A 21,896-nucleotide genomic window follows, 5' to 3' on the forward strand; every position below is an offset into this window, starting at 1 on the left:
AAATAAATGAGCTTTGTTTTGCTTACAAAACTGTGTACATTCATTGTAATAGGTCTGGAACGTTTATCTTGTCCTCTTCTTTAGTCTGACAGGCGAAAGTGACAGCAAGAAATTCCTCTTAACTGAGGGGGAGGGGGGAAAAAAAATCCAAAACCCCTTTGTGTGCATTCATTTCCATGAGTCAAAATACTATGAATATGCAGTTGTATACTTGGAAAGAAATGTTTTATTATACGTAAGGTTGGTTGGATAAATTACATGTAAAATAAGTGGGGTTTAAGAATGTACACAGTTTTAAATACAAACAAAGTATATTATATATACATCGTTCATATTGTTGCAGTATCTTTCATTAACTGTTTTACTGTAAACATTTGAATCGATATTTTATTAGAATTTTATTGTTTTACTTATTGTTTTATTGAGTGTTTACATGCGAGCACAGTAAATTTGGTGTACTGTATTTTATGGTATTCGATTCATAGGATGTAGTTCACAATATTGCCTCTTGGTGGCAGCAGCTGTTTGTGCTTGTCCCCGCCCCTGAGCAAATAAACGACGGAGAAGAAGAGCTCAAGCTCCACAACAAAATATGTCAAAGTTTCCCTGCGGTGCCGCTGCTGTCCTCGCATTCCTGTCTTTTCTCTGACGCCAAAGATGGGCTCCCAACCGGACAGAGGCGGCTTCTGTCTACTCATGCTCCTTATATTTCTCTCGGAGGCACATTTTCGATGGGTATGTCGCATTTATTTTGTGTGTGTGTGTGTGTGTGTGTGTGTGTGTGTGTGTGTGTGTGTGTGTGTGTGTGTGCGCGCGCGCGTGCTTTTATCGCTTGACATTAAAACATGACTCAGCTCCTAAAGCTTCTTTGCTTCGACGTGAAAATTCGTCCGGTCAGCGGGTTAACTAGAATGATGGCGAAAAGTGAGCCCATGCTATCTGCTTTTATTTAACCACGTTCTTCATAAATGTCTATGGCGGCGTTGATGTTTGTCAATAAACGCGCCATATAAGAAGTGGCTTCGATAGTCTTGTCGTTGTTTTAAGTTGATGACATGCCTCGGGAGTTTTACTTAATGTTACTGATGTAACTCTTGGAATTTGATTCCGTTTGAATTGGCAAATGTACACATACAAATGGAGTGCATTTAACAATACTCTTAAATCACAAAAAAAGCAAACCACGAAAGACACGACTCAAGCATAAGTTATACATCACAGCACGTCATGGTAGATCTCAAAAATATCATTTTAGTGACCAACAAGTTTGCCTTTGGAGGAACAGAATGTTCCATTTTGTTGCCACTGTGGTGAAAAGTGGTGATAAATTGCCAATCACTGAAAATTGGCAATCAGGCATTGCTTTATTTTTAGGTGGTACAATTGAAATATTTTGTTTAAAAAAAATAATAATAATAATAAAAAAAAAAAAAAGTAATTAAGAAATGATAACTCGGCCACCCAGGGCCGACAGAACACCTTTTGAAAGTGGAGGGTGCAGTATTTCTGGGGGAATTTTTCACTTGCCAGTATTCGAGGGCACTAATTGCCCCTTCAAAAACCAACTGATGGGCGGTGAGGGGTGATGATCGACTATGGGGTTGAAACACAATCTTTTTTGGGGGGTGGGCTGATCGACTATTACCGAGTAGTGTGTGGGCCAAAGAGGCTTTTAAGTGTACAGTAGTTTTCGGGGCAGTTTTTGCTGCTCAAAAGGCACTTTTTGCCCAGTAAATGAACACAGTGCTGATTGTGAAACATGGGAGAGGCTCTGTTATGCTCTGGGGCTGCTTTTCTACATCCGGCACGGTGTGTTTTCAGTCTGTGAAGGGCACAATGAAACCGCAAAAATATCGAAGCATTCTGGAACAAAAATGCGCTGAGAGTCAAAAAGCTTAAGTCATTGGTGCTCCCTACAAGATAAAGACTCTTAACACACAGCTATACACATGGCCGTACAAATGTTGGTACAGTTCCGATTGTAGCATAAACGAAAACCTGCAATGGTCTCGCTGATATAACTCGAAACTGGCAAAAGTAGTAATAGGAGAAAAAATGAAATCATGGAAACCAGGCATCGTGTGATTTTTGTGCTCCCAACAGAATTGTTCATCTTAAAAAAATAAAAGTCGTGGGGAATGCCTTGAGTTAAATTTCACTGTACCCAGTGCTGGATGTAACAAGCCGCCCCAGATCATAATTGGGCCTCCATGTTTCCCAGTTTACGTGGAGTGTTTGTTCCTTTATCTGGAAAATCAGAGCTGATATGACATCCCACAAGCTCCGGTTTTGTCATATCTGTTTAAAGGGCATTCTCCCAGACGCTTCGTCAATATGCATTTTGGCACATTCCAGTCTCGTCGATTTCCAGTGATTTCAGTGACCTTGGTGTTTTTTGTTAACACAAGGTATCAATAATTTTACCTGTGGAACAAAAAGATTACCTACTGCAAAAAATGGAGGAGGCTGCGTTATCTTCTGGGGTTGGTTTGATACATCTGGCACGGACGGGGCTTCTTAAATCTGTGTGCGGTACGGTGAAATTTCAAGACTATCAAACGCTGCCCCGGTGTCAGAAATCTAGTAGCGGATGATGCAAACATGATAAAGACACCTCCCAAAAAAACTAGCATGTCCGTCACACACTTCAAAACAATGATGTGAGTCAATCAGATCTTGATCAACTTCATTGACGTGCTTTGTCATTTTTCTTCTGTCCACTACTCATCCATGCTCCAATGTCCCACATTACCCTGATTAATCAACAGTATGACTGATTCTTAACAAACCCATTATTTTCTTACACCAACTGTTTAGTCGGGGGACGTAACATTTCCACGCCACGCTTGAAAGACACAAGGAGGCCAGAGTGTATGGCCCACGGTTCATTGTCATTAAAAAAACAAAAACCACTTTGTGGAGTAAGTGAATTTACTTCCCCCAAGCCATTGCGTCTAACGAAGCACGTGATGCTGAATAGACAGGAAGAGTAAGACTTAACAGCTGTAGAAAGAAGCACACACTGGACTCTGTTTAAGGTTGGATTTCCGCTCCATGTGCCCAAAAGCCATTTAATATAGATTTTATTTTATTTTTTATTTTTATTATTTATTTTTTTTAACACATCCCGTGAATTCCCATGGCTGTATATTTTATCCCCTTTTTAATAATAATATTGTGCAACTTGACCCATGTAGTGTAAATCCAGCCTATGACACGGTGACGTCTATATTCCCTCTTAAGACTGTGTGTTGTTTGCCGTTGTCACCGACGACTGCTGTTTGAGTCAGTGGCTCTGACGTGACTAAACCAGTGCCATGTCTTCATTCAAAATGTACAACCCTTAAATACCAATGTGGAAACAGAAGTGAAATAGTAGTATTTTCAGACAAAAGCCACATGACACCGGCAAAGCCAGTGTAACGTGCAAATGGGTAGCGCGTCAAAGATGTGTGGTGTCTTTGGAGTAGTGGCAGTAGTAAAGACTAGCAGTTTCCAAGTTTATGTTGTGTTGTATTAGCAGGCGCAGGCCCAAAGCTGCGTGTGGTACGGGGAGTGCGCAGAGTCTGAAACGGTCGCCGGAAAGAAATATAACTGTAACTACACTGGACCTCCTATTCCTCTGGACCCAGAGGGTGATGACCTCCTCAAGGTATTTTTCCTTATTATTAAACCAATCTCTAAAATGTATTTTTTAAAAGTAAAACGTCTTGGATAATTTGAATGATTTTTTTGTTTTAACACTGATTTTTAGTTACATTATTTTATTAGTTTTGTTTTGATTTTTCTTTTTTCTTCTAATATTTTTGTATTTCATTTCTTTTACCTTGTTGTTTTATTTTAATGATTTTTTATTGCATTTTATTTAGTTTTATTTTGATTTCATTTTTAATGTACATAATTTTATTGTAGTATTGAATATTTTTAGGGATATTATTTAGTTTTATTGTATTTTACAATTGTATCTTACTGTTTTATTTGAATGTTTAATTGTATTTTTTAAAAATGGTATTTTAGTTTAGTTTTATTCATACATATTAGTGATTTTACTGTTTTTATTTTTTATTTTATCTTTTGTTTAGTTTGATTTTTTTATTCAATTTTATAGCTTTATTTTAATATTTAATATTTGCTGGTGTTTTATATTGTTTATAGGTAATTCTATTCTTTTTGTCTTGTTGTATTCTAATGTTTATTATGTTGTTTTTTTAATTGTGATATTTCATCTTATAGTTATATTAATTGGCTTAATTTCATTATAATGATTTTAAAATTAAATTTTTTATATTTTACTAGTTCATCTTGTTTTAGTTTTATAATTAATTACTTATGTTTTACAATTTATCTTACTGTTTTATTTGAATTTTTAATTGTATTTTTTAAAAACCCCGGAACCCTAGTGAGGATAAGCGGTAAAAGAAAATGGGTGGATGGATGGTATTTTTTAAAGTGGTATTTTATTTTAGTTTTATTTATACATAATATTAGTGATTTTTTTTGTTTCCTTTTTGTTTAGTTTTATTTTAATTCAATTTCATAGTTTAATTTAAATAAATATTTGTTGGTATTTTATATTGATGTTTATAGGTAATTGTATTATTTTTGTCTTATTGCATTTTAAATGTTTAATATGTTGTGTTTTTAATTGATATTTCATCTTATAGTTATATTAATTGCCTTAATTTGATTATAATGCTTTGAATATTTTTCTTGTATTTTAGTAGTTCATTTTGTTTGATAATTAATTCCTTGTCTTTTATTTTAATTTTAATATTAATCTTTTTATATTTCCCAGTGCTTTTTCATTTTGTTTGATTTTAATATTTAGATTTTGTATTTATAACTTTTTTTATTTAGTAATTTGTATTTTCTCATTTTGTTTTATTTATTTATTTATTTTTTATTAACTCTGTGTTTACATACGATACAGGAACTGTGTCCCGGTTATGACTATGGAACTCGCGAACTATGCTGCAATGTGGACCAGTTGCGTACTCTCAAGGGGAGTCTCCAGCTGCCCCTCCAGTTTCTGTCCCGGTATGACATTTTTGCTTCCAACACCAACCTAACCGGGCACATGTCGTGGCATGTTTTATACTGCATATCATTCTGTGTGGGCGTTGGCAGGTGTCCTTCGTGTTTCTTTAACTTGATGAACCTCTTCTGCGAGCTGACGTGCAGCCCCCACCAGAGTCAATTCTTGAATGCCACCAAGTTCAAAAGCACAAATTCCACAGAGTTCAACAGCTCCAGCGTGGTGGAGGTTCAGTACTACATCGGAAAAGCATTCTCCAACGGTGAGTTTGCACAGACGCGTATGACTGTCACCCGAGTATTAAGCACGCTTATCTGAGCAGCCTAGAAACAAACAAAGTAATAGGCTTCACACTAAACATTCTATTCACGAACAAAGGAATTTGTGTTAATTGTGACGATGTAAATCTACTCTTCATTTCTTCCACAAACCTTTCTGGAAGGGAACCCATTATTATTTTTCCCATTTTATTTCTCATAACTCTACTTGGAGATGATTTTGGTGATGATTTGGTTAAAGTTGCTGATGATGATTTTTTTTTTTTTTTTGTTCCACTTTTTTATTATGACAGATTATTAGTAGACTTTACACCCATTTTTATCGGGCTGATCGGTATCTGCCGATATTTAGCATTTTGTGCTGATCGGCTTTAATGTCACAATTCGCCGATCCGATCAATGACGTCATTGATTGGCTCTGCAAAAGACCTTTACTCCGCGTCGCCGCGTGCACAGTATACTTGAATCCAAAACCTAGTTTATTTTTAGCCTTGTCGCGTGTCCTTTGACGTAGTATTGGAAATATCTGACGGCCAATAAAGTTATTTAAAGAAGAAAAAAAAAAAAAGGCGGCGTGGAACAGACAACACGTCTGAGACAGACAACACGTAATGCCTCGCCGGGTCAGACTACAAGACAAATTTGCTCTTTCACGATTGCACTATGTCAGACTACTGCAATAAAATCTTGTATTCCGATACCACCGCATCCCGTTTTTTACAATCATTGGGCTTTATCTTGTCAACTCAAATGCGACCAGATACACTCGTTACCGTGGCGACAACAACAATTGACAGATCTCACGGCACACCAACAAACAAAAATGTCACAAAAAGTGGATGCATTAATTACTGTATGTACTTCCTGCCATCTAATAGAAGACCATTCATTTGTTCTGTCTGTCACTATGCCTCACTGGCATAAATAGCGGAACAAAGATACATTATTTATTGTAAATATAGTTTTTGGAGCGATTAAGTACACAAGTATATACAGTAAATGAACAGGTCATTTAAATCGACACATTCCTCCATCTTGTGATCGGATTGGTGATTGGTTATCGTTTTTTTTTTTTTTAAATTCGCTGATTACAAATTTTTACACTTAATTTTTTAATTTATCAAAAGCTATGTGGAGAAATGTAAACATTACATTTTAGTACCAATCCAGAATTGTTTCTTGTCACTAAATAGTGATGTTAATTTATTTGTTTCCATTTTCCTTAATTTTAAATTGCTGAGATTTTCTTTAGTTTTATAAGATTTTTTATTTTATTTTAATTGGAATATTCATAATTTACAATAAGAAAATAACTGGGGACAATTTCTCAAAAACTTCATTTATTTTTTTTTTTACCAATCCAGATGTTGCTCTTTTCATTATCATTGTCATTGAATTTTTATATTTCAACATTTCCTGTGATTTCTCAGATGAACGCAATACTTTTTGATGCTCACTTGTTGTTGTTGACTCAATATTTTTCTACTAATTTATGATTTTCTTACAAATCTTATTTTTAAAAAAATATTTCTTTTTTATTTTTGTATTTTATTTTATTGTAAAAATTACACTTCGTCATTATTTTAGTTTTCAAAACTCCCAGCTAGAACCTAAACAAATTTGTTGCCCTTTTTGACAAATGTTGCAGATTGAGAATGTTGTTGTCAACATAGCCGTGTGTTGGTAAATTGTCAGTTTAATGGCTCCTGTCACTTTTTGGCAGCCATGTACAACGCCTGCCGGGACGTACAAGCACCATCCAGCAACGTGAAAGCCTTGTCGCTGCTGTGTGGCAAAGATGCCAAGGACTGCAACGCCACCAACTGGATCGAGTACATGTTTGACATAAACAATGGGCAGTCGCCGTTTCCTATCATACCAATATTCTCTGGTAAGCATTACTTTGAATATACTGTTTATTTAATTCAGTCATCAATATGTCAATTATCGTCTTTTAAAATGTACACTAGATGTGCCGGTGTCTGGCTACACACCCATGAACAACAAGACGTATGGCTGCTCCGAAGGCCTGGAGGATGGTTCCGGTCCTTGCTCCTGCCAGGATTGTACCACAACATGCGGGCCCAAACCCGTTCCGCCGCCGACCCCGCCTCCCTGGACAATCATTGGTATTGACGCCATGACCGTCATCATGTGGATCTTTTACATGGCCTTCCTTTTCGTGTTTGTCGGCACAGTGCTCGCAGCGTGGTGTTACAGGTAAAAAAAAAAAATATCCAGATCTTTACAATGTCCTAATTGTCTTTTGAACCCTCTGGGCTCTATGCTGGCCATTTGTGGCCATCTTGCTTCCTTTTTGAGCCATTTAGCAGTTTTAATGCAAATGTGTTGAAACTTGTCACTGTGTGGGCTTTTGTATGATTTACAATTTTCCAATTTGAGCGCTTCAGATATATCAGAGATATACTGTTAACATCAAATTGTATCTTTGGGCTCTAACATGGCTACGGGTGCGCAGTATATGTATTATACTTTGGAGACAATATAAGTTGGCCCTGCGGCATAGATTTGCACTCAACTCATGAAATCCGTGAAAACTCATTTTTTAAAAGATCCTTGTTATTTCCTAGATTGAATCATTCTTTAATTCTAGACTGAGCACAAATTTTTTTTTTTTTTTTTTTTTTTCCACCAGATTATGTCATTTATTCATTTTTGGATAAAGGAGCAATTCATGTACCGGTAATGTTCTTAGTTTCGGAAAGATGAGTTAAATTGCTTGCGTCACTCAAGTGAAGTGAATGAATGGGGAAATTTTGTTTTTAAGAAGAGGAGATACCCTTTGCCTGAGAATTGAATTATAGCTTATTTGTACTTTTGTTTAGGAAAAGGACAATCATGTCGGAATACGGGCCCATATTGGATAGCAATAACCCGTTGTCTCTCAACAGCGATAATCCTGAAGCAGGTAATTGGATTTCATTCAATTAACCTAATAAAGTGTCCTTTGAGTGGATGTGAAATGACACATAAACAAAGTAACATTCCATTCGTGTCCGTAGTCCACGCGTCATGCTGCGAGACGCTGGGCGAGCGTTTCGAGAACATGATGCGGGTGGGCTTCAGCTCTTGGGGTTCGTTCTGCGTGCGCTACCCGGGTCTGGTCATCCTGGCCAGCCTGCTCCTGGTGGTGGCCTCCTCGGGCGGTCTGGTGTACATGCGCATCACCACCGACCCAGTGGAGCTGTGGTCGTCTCCCGGCAGCCAGGCGCGCCAAGAGAAGGACTACTTCGACAGCCACTTCGGGCCTTTCTACAGGACGGCTCAGCTCATCATCACCACGCCGCTCAACGAGACCTTCACCTACGATCCCTACTTTGGAGGTTCGTCTGTCCCCTTTGGAGCCATCTTGGATAAGGACATCCTTCATCAGGTGAGTTGGCGAGTGGGATGAATATTGAATATGTTGTCAATAAACAACATTCATTTCTGTTGCTGCTCTCAAACCAATACAGATGTTTGCAGTTTTTTCACGAGGTGCTCAAAGGGAAACCTTTTTTTTTTTCTTTGCTGTCTATTTTCCACAGCCAGCGATTAAAGTCCAGAATTGTATTTTAGTTCTAGTTTAGTTTGAAATATTTTTTTTGTGTGATTAGATTTTTGTATTCTATTTTGTTGTCTTATTTTTTGCTTTGCTTTTTTTTCCCTTCTATTTGATCTAATTTACCATCATTTCTCAATACTGACAATTTAGTTGTTTTTGACAACAATTTGTCAAGGAACGGGTACTTATCCAAGGAAGGATGCATTTAATTTGCTATCATTATTTAAGCTGTTATTAAATTTTTCTATTTTTTGTTATCATTACAATTTTCGTTTCACATTTTTCTTTTATTTCTCAAAAATCTTCTTTCATTATTTCCACAAAAACAATGTGAGAGACAGGGGATGAGCAACAAAATTCTTCCCCTCAAACCCACCAGGTGCTGGATCTGCAGCTTGCCATCGAGGCGCTCGTCGCCCCGTACGATGGCCAAAACATCACGCTGAAGGACATATGCCTGGCCCCGCTGGCCCCGTACAACGACAACTGCACCATCCTGAGCATCCTCAACTACTTCCAGAATAGCCACGCTGTGCTAGATCACATGCTTGGTGACCAGTTCTTCATCTACGCCGACTTTCACAGCCATTTCCTCTACTGTGTCAGGTTCACATCCCCTTCCTTTTTCTTTCTTTTACATTGCCAGGGAGATGTATGAAGCTTGTGGTATCACGAACAGTATTAATGTAATGGTATAATGTAAAACAAAAAGAAAATTGATCAGAATTAGTGTATACCAAATTTATTTTTGTGTTACAGCGCACCGGCATCCCTCAACGACACCACTCTCCTCCACGATCCTTGTCTTGGCACTTTTGGAGGTCCCATCTTCCCTTGGCTGGCCCTGGGTGGCTACGACTGTAAGCTTTATACGCACTAAATGAAGTGCAGGGACAGCCTTTTCCGTGGCGCCTATAAAGTTGGATAATCACGCCTTAAACAGCAGTTGTTGTTTTTTTTCCTCTCGCAAAAATGCTGTGCTATGTTGGTCAAAGATCTGTTCGTGTCGTGTCGTCTCACCTCAAAACTGCACCAATGTTGGGGAAACAATTTTGATAAACGGGCTCATCTCATGAGATCCGACATGAGAGTGGTATCAAAAGTTCGGCCTTTAGAAAGATAATAGTTTTGATTGGCACTGTCCAAAAGGTGTTAATGTAGTAATAATAATAGTTTATATTTGTCTGTAATGTTAGTTTGCAGTGCAGCTTATGTGTAGCTCAATACAATAGCCAAAGTATTGGTTACTATTCTGTTGGGTACCTAATGAAAATGAAAAATGTATTGAAAAAAAGTCCCTTTGTATGATTTTATAATGACCTGACCTAGTGTTTCTTGTAAGTCTGTAGGACCAACCCTCCCTTTCCTGATGATGTGCTTCATCCATGTGTTTCCTGTATTGAGAGCTGGTTATGAGAAACTTATTTGTCAAGGAAGCAGATGGTTTTTCTTTTTGCGATTTAAAATTACATTTTTTTAAATGTTTTGTTCCCCCACGCCAGCCACCAACTACAACAACGCCAGCGCTCTCGTCATCACCTTCCCAATCAACAACTACCTCAACGACATGGCCAGGCGGGGCAAAGCTCTGGCATGGGAAAACGAGTAAGAATTTTTATTTTTAAAGGGGATATATTATGAAAATGTAATTTTTTTTAAAATTAATTAATTGATTTATCTTTGTATTAATATATATATTTTAAATAAGACTAGCCCTGTCAAAGCCAAATTCTAGGCAGAGATGCAGTATTGGAAGTGCAGATTAACATTAGCTAACAGTGTTAGCTTCTGATAAGCGGCACATACTTGAATATTCAGTCACGTTGTTGACAACAGAGCAGGTTTAGTTTCAGTGAGACTGAAAAATTGTGTGTAATGTCTTGTAATTCTTGTTCTTTGTTGTATTTTGATGAACAAGTCGGAGATGTTTCATTAAAACACGAGAACTGTTTTAAATTGTAAAAAACAAGCATACCACAGTGGTACCATGATTTACGAGTGCCCCATTTTTTTTTTTTTTTTTTTTTTATTTTCAAGTAATTAACTGTCATTTGGGCATTTTTTTTTTTTTTTTTTTTTTTCCTTTTGTGTTGCAAGCAAAAATGTTCTTATTGTTGCCTTTAATCTGATTAACGCGTGCGTGTACTCCAGATTCATCCGCTTCATGAAGGAGTTCCACAACCCCAACCTGACCATCGCCTTCAGCGCCGAGAGGAGCGTCGAGGATGAAATTAACCGGGAGAGCAACAGCGACATCAGCACCGTCGTCCTCAGCTACGCCATCATGTTCGTCTACATCTCGCTGGCGCTGGGACACATCCACAGCTGCAGGAGGCTGCCGGTAAGCGGCCGCTGTGTCAGGAGTTCACATCAAGCAGCGCAGGTTCAATAAAACCGGCTCGACCTGCTGCCGCATGACTTGCGGCGTGGCTCGCAAAAGGGAGCAGCAGAGGAGGGAAAAGAGGCAGTCCAGTTTCATGTGAATAGCACCGATTCACTACTTTTGTGATCTCAAGGCACTTGTCATATGAAGCAGGTAAATAAAATGACCCGAAAAAAAGAAAAACAGGATCAGGAAAAAGCATCCGGCACAGCCAGGACTTGAGGCGGCCAGTTATATAGATACAGCGGATAGAGATAAGGGTTGCAAAGTTCCCAAAAAATGTTTTGGAAGTTTTCAAACTTAAATAGGAGTTGATGGGGAATTTTTGAGAATATAACAAAACAATTAAATAGTCATGGGGATTTTGAGAATAAATACATGTAATTTAAAAACTGAACATAGAAATGAAATAATTTTCAGGAATGGCAGCAAAATAAGAGAATTTGCAAAAGACCAAAACACCATTCAAAACTTCAAAAATATTATTTCTCAAAAACAATATATATTAACTATATTACATACAAGCATTAAAATGTGTCATTTGTATAATAAAGTTGATTGTATAAAATGAGGAATTACACTTGTCATATGAATACAACTCTGTCAAATTTGGATTATTTCCATAATTCATGGATAGTTTCTAGAAACTGACTGGAATAATTTTTCCTTGAGCGAGACAAAGAATATAGACGGAGAATAATGTACCTAACAGTAGTAGTAGTAATACAATGTTGTAGGTCTACATCACTGTTGTTCATTGACATTAATGAGCATCATCATCATTATTATTATTATTATTTTTTTTTTGCATGCACACATATAGGTGGACTCCAAGATTTCTCTGGGCATAGCCGGCATCCTGATCGTGCTGAGCTCGGTGGCATCCTCGCTGGGCATCTTCAGCTACTTTGGCATCCCGCTCACCCTCATCGTCATCGAGGTCATCCCCTTCCTGGTGCTGGCTGTCGGCGTGGACAACATATTCATCATCGTGCAGACGTATCAGGTATGTGCACCTGGTTGAATCCATCACCTGGTCATTTCGATCATGGCCTAAATAATCTTTTGTGTGTGTGTGTGTGTCAGCGAGATGAGCGGATGCCCCAGGAGGAACTTCACCAGCAGATCGGTCGCATCCTCGGCGACGTCGCACCCAGCATGTTCCTGTCCTCCTTCTCTGAGACGGTGGCCTTCTTCCTTGGTATACAAATAGAACACATATGACAATGAATCCGATGTATAAGCGAATATATGTTCTCAATGGCGGCGTGTCTTCTCATTCCATAATGTTGTTCTTCTGCAGGAGCGCTGTCCAACATGCCTGCAGTTAGGACCTTCTCCCTCTTTGCTGGCCTGGCTGTTTTTATTGATTTCCTGTTGCAGATCAGCTGCTTTGTGAGCCTTCTGGGCTTGGACCTGAAGAGACAGGAGGTGAGCCTGAACACATTGTGAATGATTATAGCAGAAAGTCCTCAATTGTGCTGTCACGAAAGGCGAATCGTCTGGATATCATCTGCTGCGTGAAGCTGCCCGAAGGTCAGGAAGCCAAGACGGACAGCATCCTCTTCCGCTTTTTCAAGAAGTTCTACGCACCATTCATCCTCAAAGAGTGGGTGCGGCCCATTGTTGTAAGTGTGTCAGCGGCACATGTCTGCAACACCAGCCTTTCTTTTGTACTTTTCGCTTTTAAACATAAGTTGTTTAAAAAGCATCTCTGTGCAGGTGGCTGTGTTTGTGGGAGCACTCTCCTTCAGTATAGCTGTGGTGAATAAAGTTGAGATCGGACTGGATCAGCAGCTCTCCATGCCTGATGTAAGTCACCCTGTGAATATAGAGGACATTAATGTCACAAACTGGAACTTAGAAGAAGCTACCATGCAAGCACAACAAAAGTAGTGTTAAAATTAGATTGACACTGAAAAAATATTACTAATGCTGATATTATTCCGCTCCAAGCCTGACGATAGCAACAACACGCGCTACCTACCATACACGGCAAGCTTTTTTTTTTTTTCTTTCCTTTCTTTTCTTCTCACCCAGGAATATAATGGAGTAAAAATGGTCAAATGATGAGGGAAAAGTCGTTTTTTTTCTTCAAGAAATTGTTTTTAATTTTATGAGAATAAAGACGTATTAAAGAAAATTTACAAGTCGTATTAATTTTAACAAGAACAAAAACTTTTGTGTTATGATACTGTGACATAAGAATCAAATTTGAGTGTAATGAGAATTTAAGGAAACTAAAACTTCTAAATTAACAAAAAATATATTACTAGGAAAAAAAACAGAATACAATGTGAATAAAATTGCAAGAATAAATACAAAACCCTTGTGCAAAATGTCTTGTACTTTTCTGAGAATTGTCATTATTCAATCATCATTTCAATGTGAAAAGCATTTCTATTATTAGAATCATGTTTCCCACAAATAAACATTTTAATGTGAATAAAGTTGGAGTATAATAAAGAATACCAGGTATTTGTTTTATTATGAAAATAAAGTTGTAATTTCAACAAATAGTGTTCATATTAGCAGTGTAAAGGCTTACTGTGATGAGAATACATTTGTAATATTAAGAATAAATCTGTAAATTAAGAGTCAGAAAAAAGTTGTAAATATAGCAAGAATAAATAGAAAGTATTAAAAAAAAAATTAAAATGCTGTAGTCTTAATTTCCCAGGAATAAATTCAAAATTAATCTCAATGCAAAAATAAGTTATAATGGTATTGGAATTAAGTGATAATAAAAAGTTCTAATTTTTATGAGAATAAAGTCAGCAGAGTGTAAGGATAATAAAGTTGTAATATTATCAAAATAAGTTCTTATACCATGAAAATCGAGTATGTATTTCGAATAAAGAAAATTATTTAAAAAATGTTATGAGAATTAAGCTTTAAATTTAACGTCTTTTAATTTTCCAGGAATAAAGTAAAACATTTGCGCACAAATATATTATTATACTGCAATATTACGAGAATGAAGTTGTATTTTTTTCAAGGAAAATTCAATTACGAAAATATTTGTAATTTTAATATCTCTCGATTATTGTCTATTAATCGGGGAGTACCTTAAGTATTTGTTATTTCTACTTTTTGATCGCTAAAAAGAGAGGAGAATACAGTTAATCTCTTTCATCCACATCAAACTGTTGATTGTAATATTTCTACTTTTTTCTCCCAATTCTACGACTGCACTTCATCACCTCTGACGGTCTGTGTCCTCAACCAGGACTCGTACGTGTTGGAGTACTTCAAGAACCTGAACCAGTATCTCCACACGGGAGCTCCGGTCTATTTTGTAGTGGAGGACGGCCTGAACTACAGCAGCCTGGAGGGCCAGAACGCAGTGTGTGGCGGCGTGGGCTGCAACAACAACTCTCTGGTGCAGCAGATCTACTCTGCGTCGCTCATCAGCAACTAGTACGTCTCACATCTTCAGATTTATATATTTAAAAAAAAAACAAAAAAAAGAGAGAGAGATATAAATAAAGTGCAAACACATTAAAATATGTAAGTGCCAGCAGGGAATGCTTTTTTTTTTTTTTGTTTTGTTTTACTAAATCTTTCAGCTCCACCATCGCCTTCACGCCTTCCTCTTGGCTGGACGACTACTTCGATTGGGTGAAGCCACAATCCACCTGCTGCCGTTACTACAACGCCACCGGAGCCTTCTGTAACGCTTCGGGTAAATCTTTATCCAATGTCAACAACTCTCTGGCTGACTTTTCCCTCCACATACTCACTTTTGTCTCTGCACACAAAAGCCATGCAATCATACTGGCACAAGCATTTTGTTAACACTGCAGTGCTCTTATACAAAGTGAAAACCATATAGTTGCTTCCGACTGACTAGTAGGGGTTGAACCAACTAGTTGACGCGTGGACTTTACCATTGCGCAGTGACGATTATAGCTTGAAGGAGATTAATCGCCAACTACGTGTTTTGGCATTAACGAGTCGGACATCTTGCTTAAATCAATAGGTGGTCAGTTGGTGCAGAAAACTAGAAGCAGTGCCTCAAGCGTGTTTAAAAATTGTGTAAAAAAAAACAAACAAAAAAAACGCAAATCTATCTTCAAATATAACAAAAGGACAAGTGCTTTGAATGCCAATTTGAAAAAGGCATCTCCTAACAGTAGCTGACTAACAGCCTAAATCCTCAGGCTTGAACCAATGTCTTAACAACCAAAATATCATATAATGTCCCAATAGAGTAAAGTCTAATTCTATTCCCACTGGCCTGTTACTTTCTAGTGGTGGACCCATCATGTGTGCACTGTCGACCCATGACGCAAAGCGGGAAGCAGAGGCCCGTGGGCGGTGACTTCATGCACTTTCTTCCCATGTTCCTGTCGGACAATCCCAATGTCAAGTGTGGAAAGGGGTAATTCCAGATGCTGGGTTTCTTTGTTTTGTTTTTGGTTTTTTTAAGTATCCTATCACCAACTGGACTGTGGTTTGTTTTCTCTGCAGCGGCCACGCAGCGTACGCCACAGCAGTGGATGTGTATCCCAACAACACCCAGGTGGGAGCCAGCTACTTCATGACCTTTCACACCATTCTGAAGGAGTCGTCAGACTACATCGACGCTTTGAAAATGGCCCGCGTCTTGGCTGACAACATCAGCCAGACCATGGACCACAAGGTTTTTGCCTACAGGTGGGTCCTACTGTCACATTTTTGCCTAAGTGTTAGCCTTAGCCTAACAATCGGTCTTATAGAAGGTGAAATATGCAATTATAGTGTTTTCTCAAATAGTGTAGCACAACAGGTGGTAATTGACAAGTTTGCGTTTTTTTAAGAGGATCCACTTCACACAAAAAAAATTTTTTAGAACCAACATGGTGCCGTCCGTCTTCTCTTGTTCTCTCTAAAACAGGAAGTAGACTGGTCGCATACAAGCAAACGCAAACAAATCTTTGCTCAACTTTTGTGAAAAATTCAGCCTTGGCAGAGGTTTACTTGTCAAGTTGTCATTGGGATGTGGTCTTCTCTGAGACGCATTTTTGTAAAATAGCAGCTTGTTTTGAACGTCATGTTCAAGGACATGGGTCAAATGATAAGCAGGACATGGGTCAAATGATAAGCACGTAGTAAAAGAGACAATATACAGCAGTGTAACCTTCAGTATAGATACTAAAAGTCATACCTTCACAAATGTATACGAGGGGTGGGGAAAGGTTCGGCGCACATGAAAAAAAAATGTTAAATGCTCTAACCCTGTGATACATTTAACACCCTCCTGCTATCATTGAAAATCTGCAATATAGAAGCAGTGCCTAGAAAAACATATTTTAAAACCGTTTTCGCAGGAGCCCAAACAATGAACTGTGATTATCGGGAGAATATATCATGTAATCACGTACTAACCACTAACCAACACTCAACAACTCCTCCGCAGCGTCTTTTACGTCTTCTACGAGCAGTACCTGACCATCGCGTACGACACAGCCTTCAACTTGAGCGTGTCGCTGGGCGCCATCTTCGTGGTGACCGCCGTGCTGCTGGGCTTCGAGCTGTGGTCGGCCGTGCTGGTGTGCGTCACCATCGCCATGATCCTGGTCAACATGTTCGGCGTCATGTGGCTGTGGAACATCAGCCTCAACGCCGTCTCACTCGTCAACTTGGTCATGGTGAGGAGACGAGCGTGCACGTGTGACAGTCGCGGTAGTGGCAGAGTTGTTGTTGTTGTCTACTGGCGTTTCCTTTTGCAGGCCTGTGGGATTTCCGTTGAGTTCTGCAGTCATCTGGTTCGAGCTTTTTCCATTAGCATGAAGAAGAGCAGAGTGGCACGAGCTGAGGAGGCGTTGGCTCACATGGGCAGCTCGGTAAGCCTAACTTAAATGTTGAACACAAACTGTTGCTGGATGCTGTTCGCCCTCCATTTTGGCCAGATTTTCAAACAATTTGTTTTCAATTGGAAGTAATATAAATACAGTTACAGACTCTAAAAATATTTATAATTGCTCATTTCTGACTGTAAATGTACCACAAACTGTGATCCCAAAACACTGCAATATCATTTTTAAGTAATCTTACATTAGCTTCAAGGAATAAATGGCTTGCAGTGAGTGGTTGTGTATATTCTTTTTGCTACCCATGAAATAGTGAACCAATATTGAAAACGTCTGTCGTTTGTTAGCTTGAGCTTTTTAATATACACATGGCGAAGACTTTCCATAACTTCTGATAACAACTCCTTCCCGACATAAAAAAATCTTGAAAAATCACTTCAACAAACTTCCAAGTTGACAACAATTACTGTAATTTCTCGTGTATAATGCGCATTCCCCCCCCCCCCAAAAAAATTGTCAAGTCAATAGTGTGAATTATACATGGGTATAAGGGCAAATGGAAAAAACTTTCACATTTTATAAATTTATGCCGCCATCTAGTGGCTATGAAAAAGCTGTACACTTTCATTCCAAAATGCCACCGCCACCTCGTGGTTAGAAAAAAGGTGGAGACTACACTTTCATTCCAGTATGACAGGGGTATGTATGACTGCATATGTACAGTTGTGCTCATAAGTTTACATACCCTGGCAGAATATGTGAAATATTGTTTGTTTGTTTTTTAAATATGACTGAGGACTGAACAACAACCATCATTACTTTCTTCATGGTTATGCTTCGTTTTATGATAATGCTTTTCTTAAATGCTTGACCGTTTGAATCCCATTAAAATAAAATTTAATGTGCTTTGCCTGGTCCTTCATGTTTTCTTTAAAGAATTGTACGCATCTTACAAATTCTGCCTGGGTAATCAAACATAAGAGCACAACTGTGTGTTTTCTAATTTACTAAATAAAAGTAGGGCTGTGAATTTCAAAATAATAGCAAGTAAATTAAAAAAGGATTACTTGTTCAAATAAAGTGCTTAACTTCTGAATAATTCTTTTTAAAAAAACTAACAAAATACAGATAATACTTTGTTTTGATCATATGGGTAGAAGCAAAATCATGCATTGTAAAAATGCATTATACATAGGTAGAAGGGTTTTCCAGAATTTTGAGGTCAACCTTGGGTGTGCGTATTATACATGGGTGCGCATTATACACGAGAAATTACGGTACTACTTTCCTATTAGCCAGGACTTCAGCGGTATCTTGTGGCATTGTTTTTCAGCAATACCTCAATATAGATTCCGCAGAAAAAACAGTTTGTGAACAGCGACTCACAAACGCAAATTCCAGAGTCTAATTCTCACCATTCTAAAATCTTTATTAACTGTACAGGCAATGTTTGAAGTAACATTGTTCATTTTAAGACATGAAAACACTAAACATACGAAACTTGAGGATGTAGAGGTTTTTTGTTTTTTTTTGTTCACGCATCTCATTTTTAACATTGTCAATTGTTATACAAGTGCAAATGCAATGTAAAATGTCCAACATATTTTCTTTGTTTTTTACTTTTTTCTGCTCTCAAGTGTAAAAAGGTGTCAAACTTAAAAAGACCAAATCACAAAGTCCCTTGTTGAGGCTTGGTCTTTATTCAGAAATAAGTCGTACAAAAGTGCTAAATGTTTATAGTAAGTGATTGGATGCGTGCTCAACAAATGGACGACTGTGTTTTTTTGTTTTTTTTTTGTCTTTGTGACTATAGCGGTGTACTTTTCTCGAAAACTAGTCGAACACCGAGTAATAATACTGATTCTTCTTCGTGGCAGGTGTTCAGCGGGATCACAATGACAAAGTTCGGCGGCATCCTCATCCTGGCGCTGTCCAAGTCGCAGATCTTCCAGGTGTTCTACTTCCGCATGTACCTGGCCATCGTGCTGCTGGGTGCCGCGCACGGCCTCATCTTTCTGCCCGTGCTGCTCAGCTACACAGGTCAGTCCGCAACGGGTGATGCATGTATGATGGCTAGAAAAAGTCTAAACACCCCTGTTAAAATAAAAAAACAAAATAATGATAATAGCCCCAGCTGGAACAAAGTGCGTGCGAATATAATATAATATGTATTCTGTTGTTGGGCTAAAAGTATCCAAGAAAATTTGTCAAGGGAGGCTGGAAAGAGGCAGACCGATGAAGGAATTTCTCACGAGTACTGTTGTGTCGTGTATGTGACAACATTCTGCCATATTCTTCATACTTCTGTGCTATGGGATATGGTGGCAAGATTTTTCTTACAAAGAAGACATTAACAAATAAAGCACATGCAAGAATATCAGCCATCAACCATTATAGTTAAAGGTGGGAAAAGGTGTGTCATGATGCTTTCTTTTGAAATCTACTGTTTACTGAGCGTGTGTCACTCTGGCAGGTCCCTCGGCCAACAGGGCGAAGGTGTTTGCAGCCAACAGGCGCTTCGTCGGGACCGAAAGGGAGCGGCTCCTGAACTACTAACACAGGCAGGCACGCAGGCAGGCAGGACAACGATACTTTTGTCTGAACGGGAGCGTGTGGGTTGTGAGTGCCACAGGCTCCCGCACCTCCCCCCCCAACATCCCACCCTCGTCTTCTTCTAGCCGTTACTGACACTCGTCATGGCCGCCGTTGACTTTTTACATGGATTGGACTGAGGAATATTACTTGACATTTCTCGTCACACTACAACTGTCGGGCGCTTCCGTGACAGAATCAAGACTGGAATATCATGCACAACTCTCAGTTGACAGACAGTTGCATAACCGGTAGGTGATTTGGGAATCTTTAAAGGGGAATACTGGTCAGTTTTAAAAAATATATATATATATTTTATATATATATATATATATATATATATATATATATATATATATATTTTTTTTTTTTTTAGATATAGATGTAAACCACAAATTCAATTCTTCGGTTTTTTGTTTTAATTCCATTTTTTAAATACACAAGTCTGCTTACGTCAGAGCTCAAGCTAACGTGTTCCAAATCCTCAATGATACAAAGTAACTAACGATGCAATAACTTGCCGCTTGGAACTACTGTGTGTAATTACTCAGGTTTTGCTCTCATTGTTGGCGAGATGGGGCGTGAAGCCTTCCACGCTTGGAGAAGCCTCAGCAAGGTATACTTAGGAAAGTCCTAACATGGACGAACTGTGTAAAATAAGATCTTTTTGCAGTTACTGAACAGTTGTTATGCACATGTGTGAATACCTCTAATTTAAGGAATTTAAATAATCTCTTACATCCTTGACAGTAATGTTTGGAAAGTTATTATTTTACAATATTACCTCGTAGTATTAACTGTAATACTGGAATATGCTCTCAAAGGAACAGTACGACTTTTTTGTTGTTGTTGGGATACAACTTTTAATTGATGGAATTGTGTTTTTGGTTTTTTTGGAATGATTATGAAGCTGTGTTGAAGTGACGCAACCATTCCTTTTGGATACTAGTTTTTAAAAACAATTTTAGTACATTATTAAAATGTTTTCACCCCAAAAATGCACCTTTGTGACACCTTCTTGGTCATTGTCTTGTGTGTGCTGTAGCTTGGAGATCTGCAAAATAATTAGCAATAATTATTTATGAATTATAATTTTTTCAAGAATAGGGTCCGATTTTTAGAGAATAAAAGCTTTTCTGGAATAATGAGTGTAATATTCTGAGTTTTTGCAATTCATGGCACTTTGACTTTCTTCCTTTGTTCAACTTTGAGTTTAATATCATACAATTTTATCTTGGAAAATGTTTACTTTTTTTTTTTTTAAACTCTCATACATACTCTCGTTTATTCTCATGTTGCAATTTTGTGTCTGAAAATATTAGACTTTTTTTTCTTCACACTGGCACCTTTTTAGGTCCAATGGCTTTTAGGAGTAAACTATGTAGTTTAATTGGCGTGAGGATTCTGACAGGATTTTATTTATTTTTTTTTAAATGGAAGTATATCAGTCTGATGGCACAGATATGAACACTGATGATCAGTTTGAATTTGTAGCACTTTTTTTTTTTTTTTTTTTAAACCATCAAACAATTCAACCTAAATGATTCAGCTTCAAAATTCAGTGTGCAAGCCAGCTAAAAATTCTGTCATATTGCAGCATATTCAGGACTGCACTGTCACTGAATGTTGACTTTCAATCTGAATTGGATACTGATTTATTATTATTTTTTTTTTGTTATGGTAAATAAATCAGTGTTAGAAATGTTGTTTTTTAAAAACAAAACAACAAAAAAAACGTGTTTAGCAATTAAAATTCCAAATGATGGCAGATGGATACTGCCATACTTTCTCCCAGCAACGAACAGAAGAATTGGCCTCCTTGCTGCAAGGTGTAAACACTTCACGGACCGCTTGAGGGCGCTGCAGTACATTGCACTGCAGTGAAAGAGGAGTGACCTCATTTTATTACACACCGCACACACGTTGGCACCATATCGAGTATAATACAAATAAAATGTGCATCTTGTATTTATTTTCCCACATTATTAACCAACTTGTGCACTTTCCTCCCTCTCTAGTTGTGTAGTGCAGATAGACTATGACTTATTGATGCACCGAGGGTCTCCGCTCCGAATCTGGCTAGCATATTCAAATATAAATTTTATTATGTAATATATATTCTCTTCATTCCATCTTTAGGACATGACTCGGCAGCTCAGTAGGTTATTTCCAAACCTAAAATGTAACTTGTATGTAATTGGTTATGAAGGGTATTGTGATATTGAATTATATAGATAATGCAGTTATG

The 21,896-nt window shown here is 37.9% G+C and overlaps 1 protein-coding gene across 2 annotated transcripts; it reads left to right on the forward strand.

The window, feature by feature from the left end:
- The first annotated feature begins 551 nt into the window (after positions 1-551).
- On the forward strand, positions 552-20,648 carry npc1 (Niemann-Pick disease, type C1). Of its 2 annotated transcripts, none has more exons than XM_061797522.1 (25): positions 552-735; positions 3,524-3,652; positions 4,931-5,037; positions 5,128-5,297; positions 7,037-7,204; positions 7,284-7,533; positions 8,160-8,242; positions 8,337-8,707; positions 9,258-9,484; positions 9,638-9,738; positions 10,381-10,483; positions 11,030-11,219; positions 12,085-12,267; positions 12,348-12,462; positions 12,565-12,692; positions 12,755-12,889; positions 12,984-13,073; positions 14,491-14,681; positions 14,831-14,946; positions 15,516-15,645; positions 15,735-15,920; positions 16,663-16,894; positions 16,976-17,089; positions 18,934-19,096; positions 19,530-20,648. In XM_061797522.1, exons 1-25 carry the CDS (start codon positions 658-660, stop codon positions 19,610-19,612), a joined length of 3,843 nt encoding a protein of 1,280 aa, XP_061653506.1. In that variant the 5' UTR covers positions 552-657; the 3' UTR covers positions 19,613-20,648. The 2 variants fall into 2 exon arrangements, with proteins under 2 accessions (XP_061653506.1, XP_061653505.1); XM_061797521.1 differs by having other exon boundaries at positions 553-735; positions 3,521-3,652.
- Positions 20,649-21,896: the final 1,248 nt, after the last annotated feature.

The sequence above is a fragment of the Phyllopteryx taeniolatus genome, chromosome 14 (genome assembly GCF_024500385.1).
Source record: "Phyllopteryx taeniolatus isolate TA_2022b chromosome 14, UOR_Ptae_1.2, whole genome shotgun sequence".
Lineage (NCBI taxonomy): Eukaryota > Metazoa > Chordata > Actinopteri > Syngnathiformes > Syngnathidae > Phyllopteryx > Phyllopteryx taeniolatus.

Excerpts from the sequence above, each read along its gene's own strand:
- npc1 (XM_061797521.1), top strand. The coding sequence starts at position 658 with ATGGGCTCCCAACCGGACAGAGGCGGCTTCTGTCTACTCATGCTCCTT. Across the intron at positions 9,485-9,637 it reads CATTTCCTCTACTGTGTCAG|CGCACCGGCATCCCTCAACG; the intron begins GTTCACATCCCC and ends TTTGTGTTACAG. Across the intron at positions 15,646-15,734 it reads AATGTCAAGTGTGGAAAGGG|CGGCCACGCAGCGTACGCCA; the intron begins GTAATTCCAGAT and ends TTTTCTCTGCAG.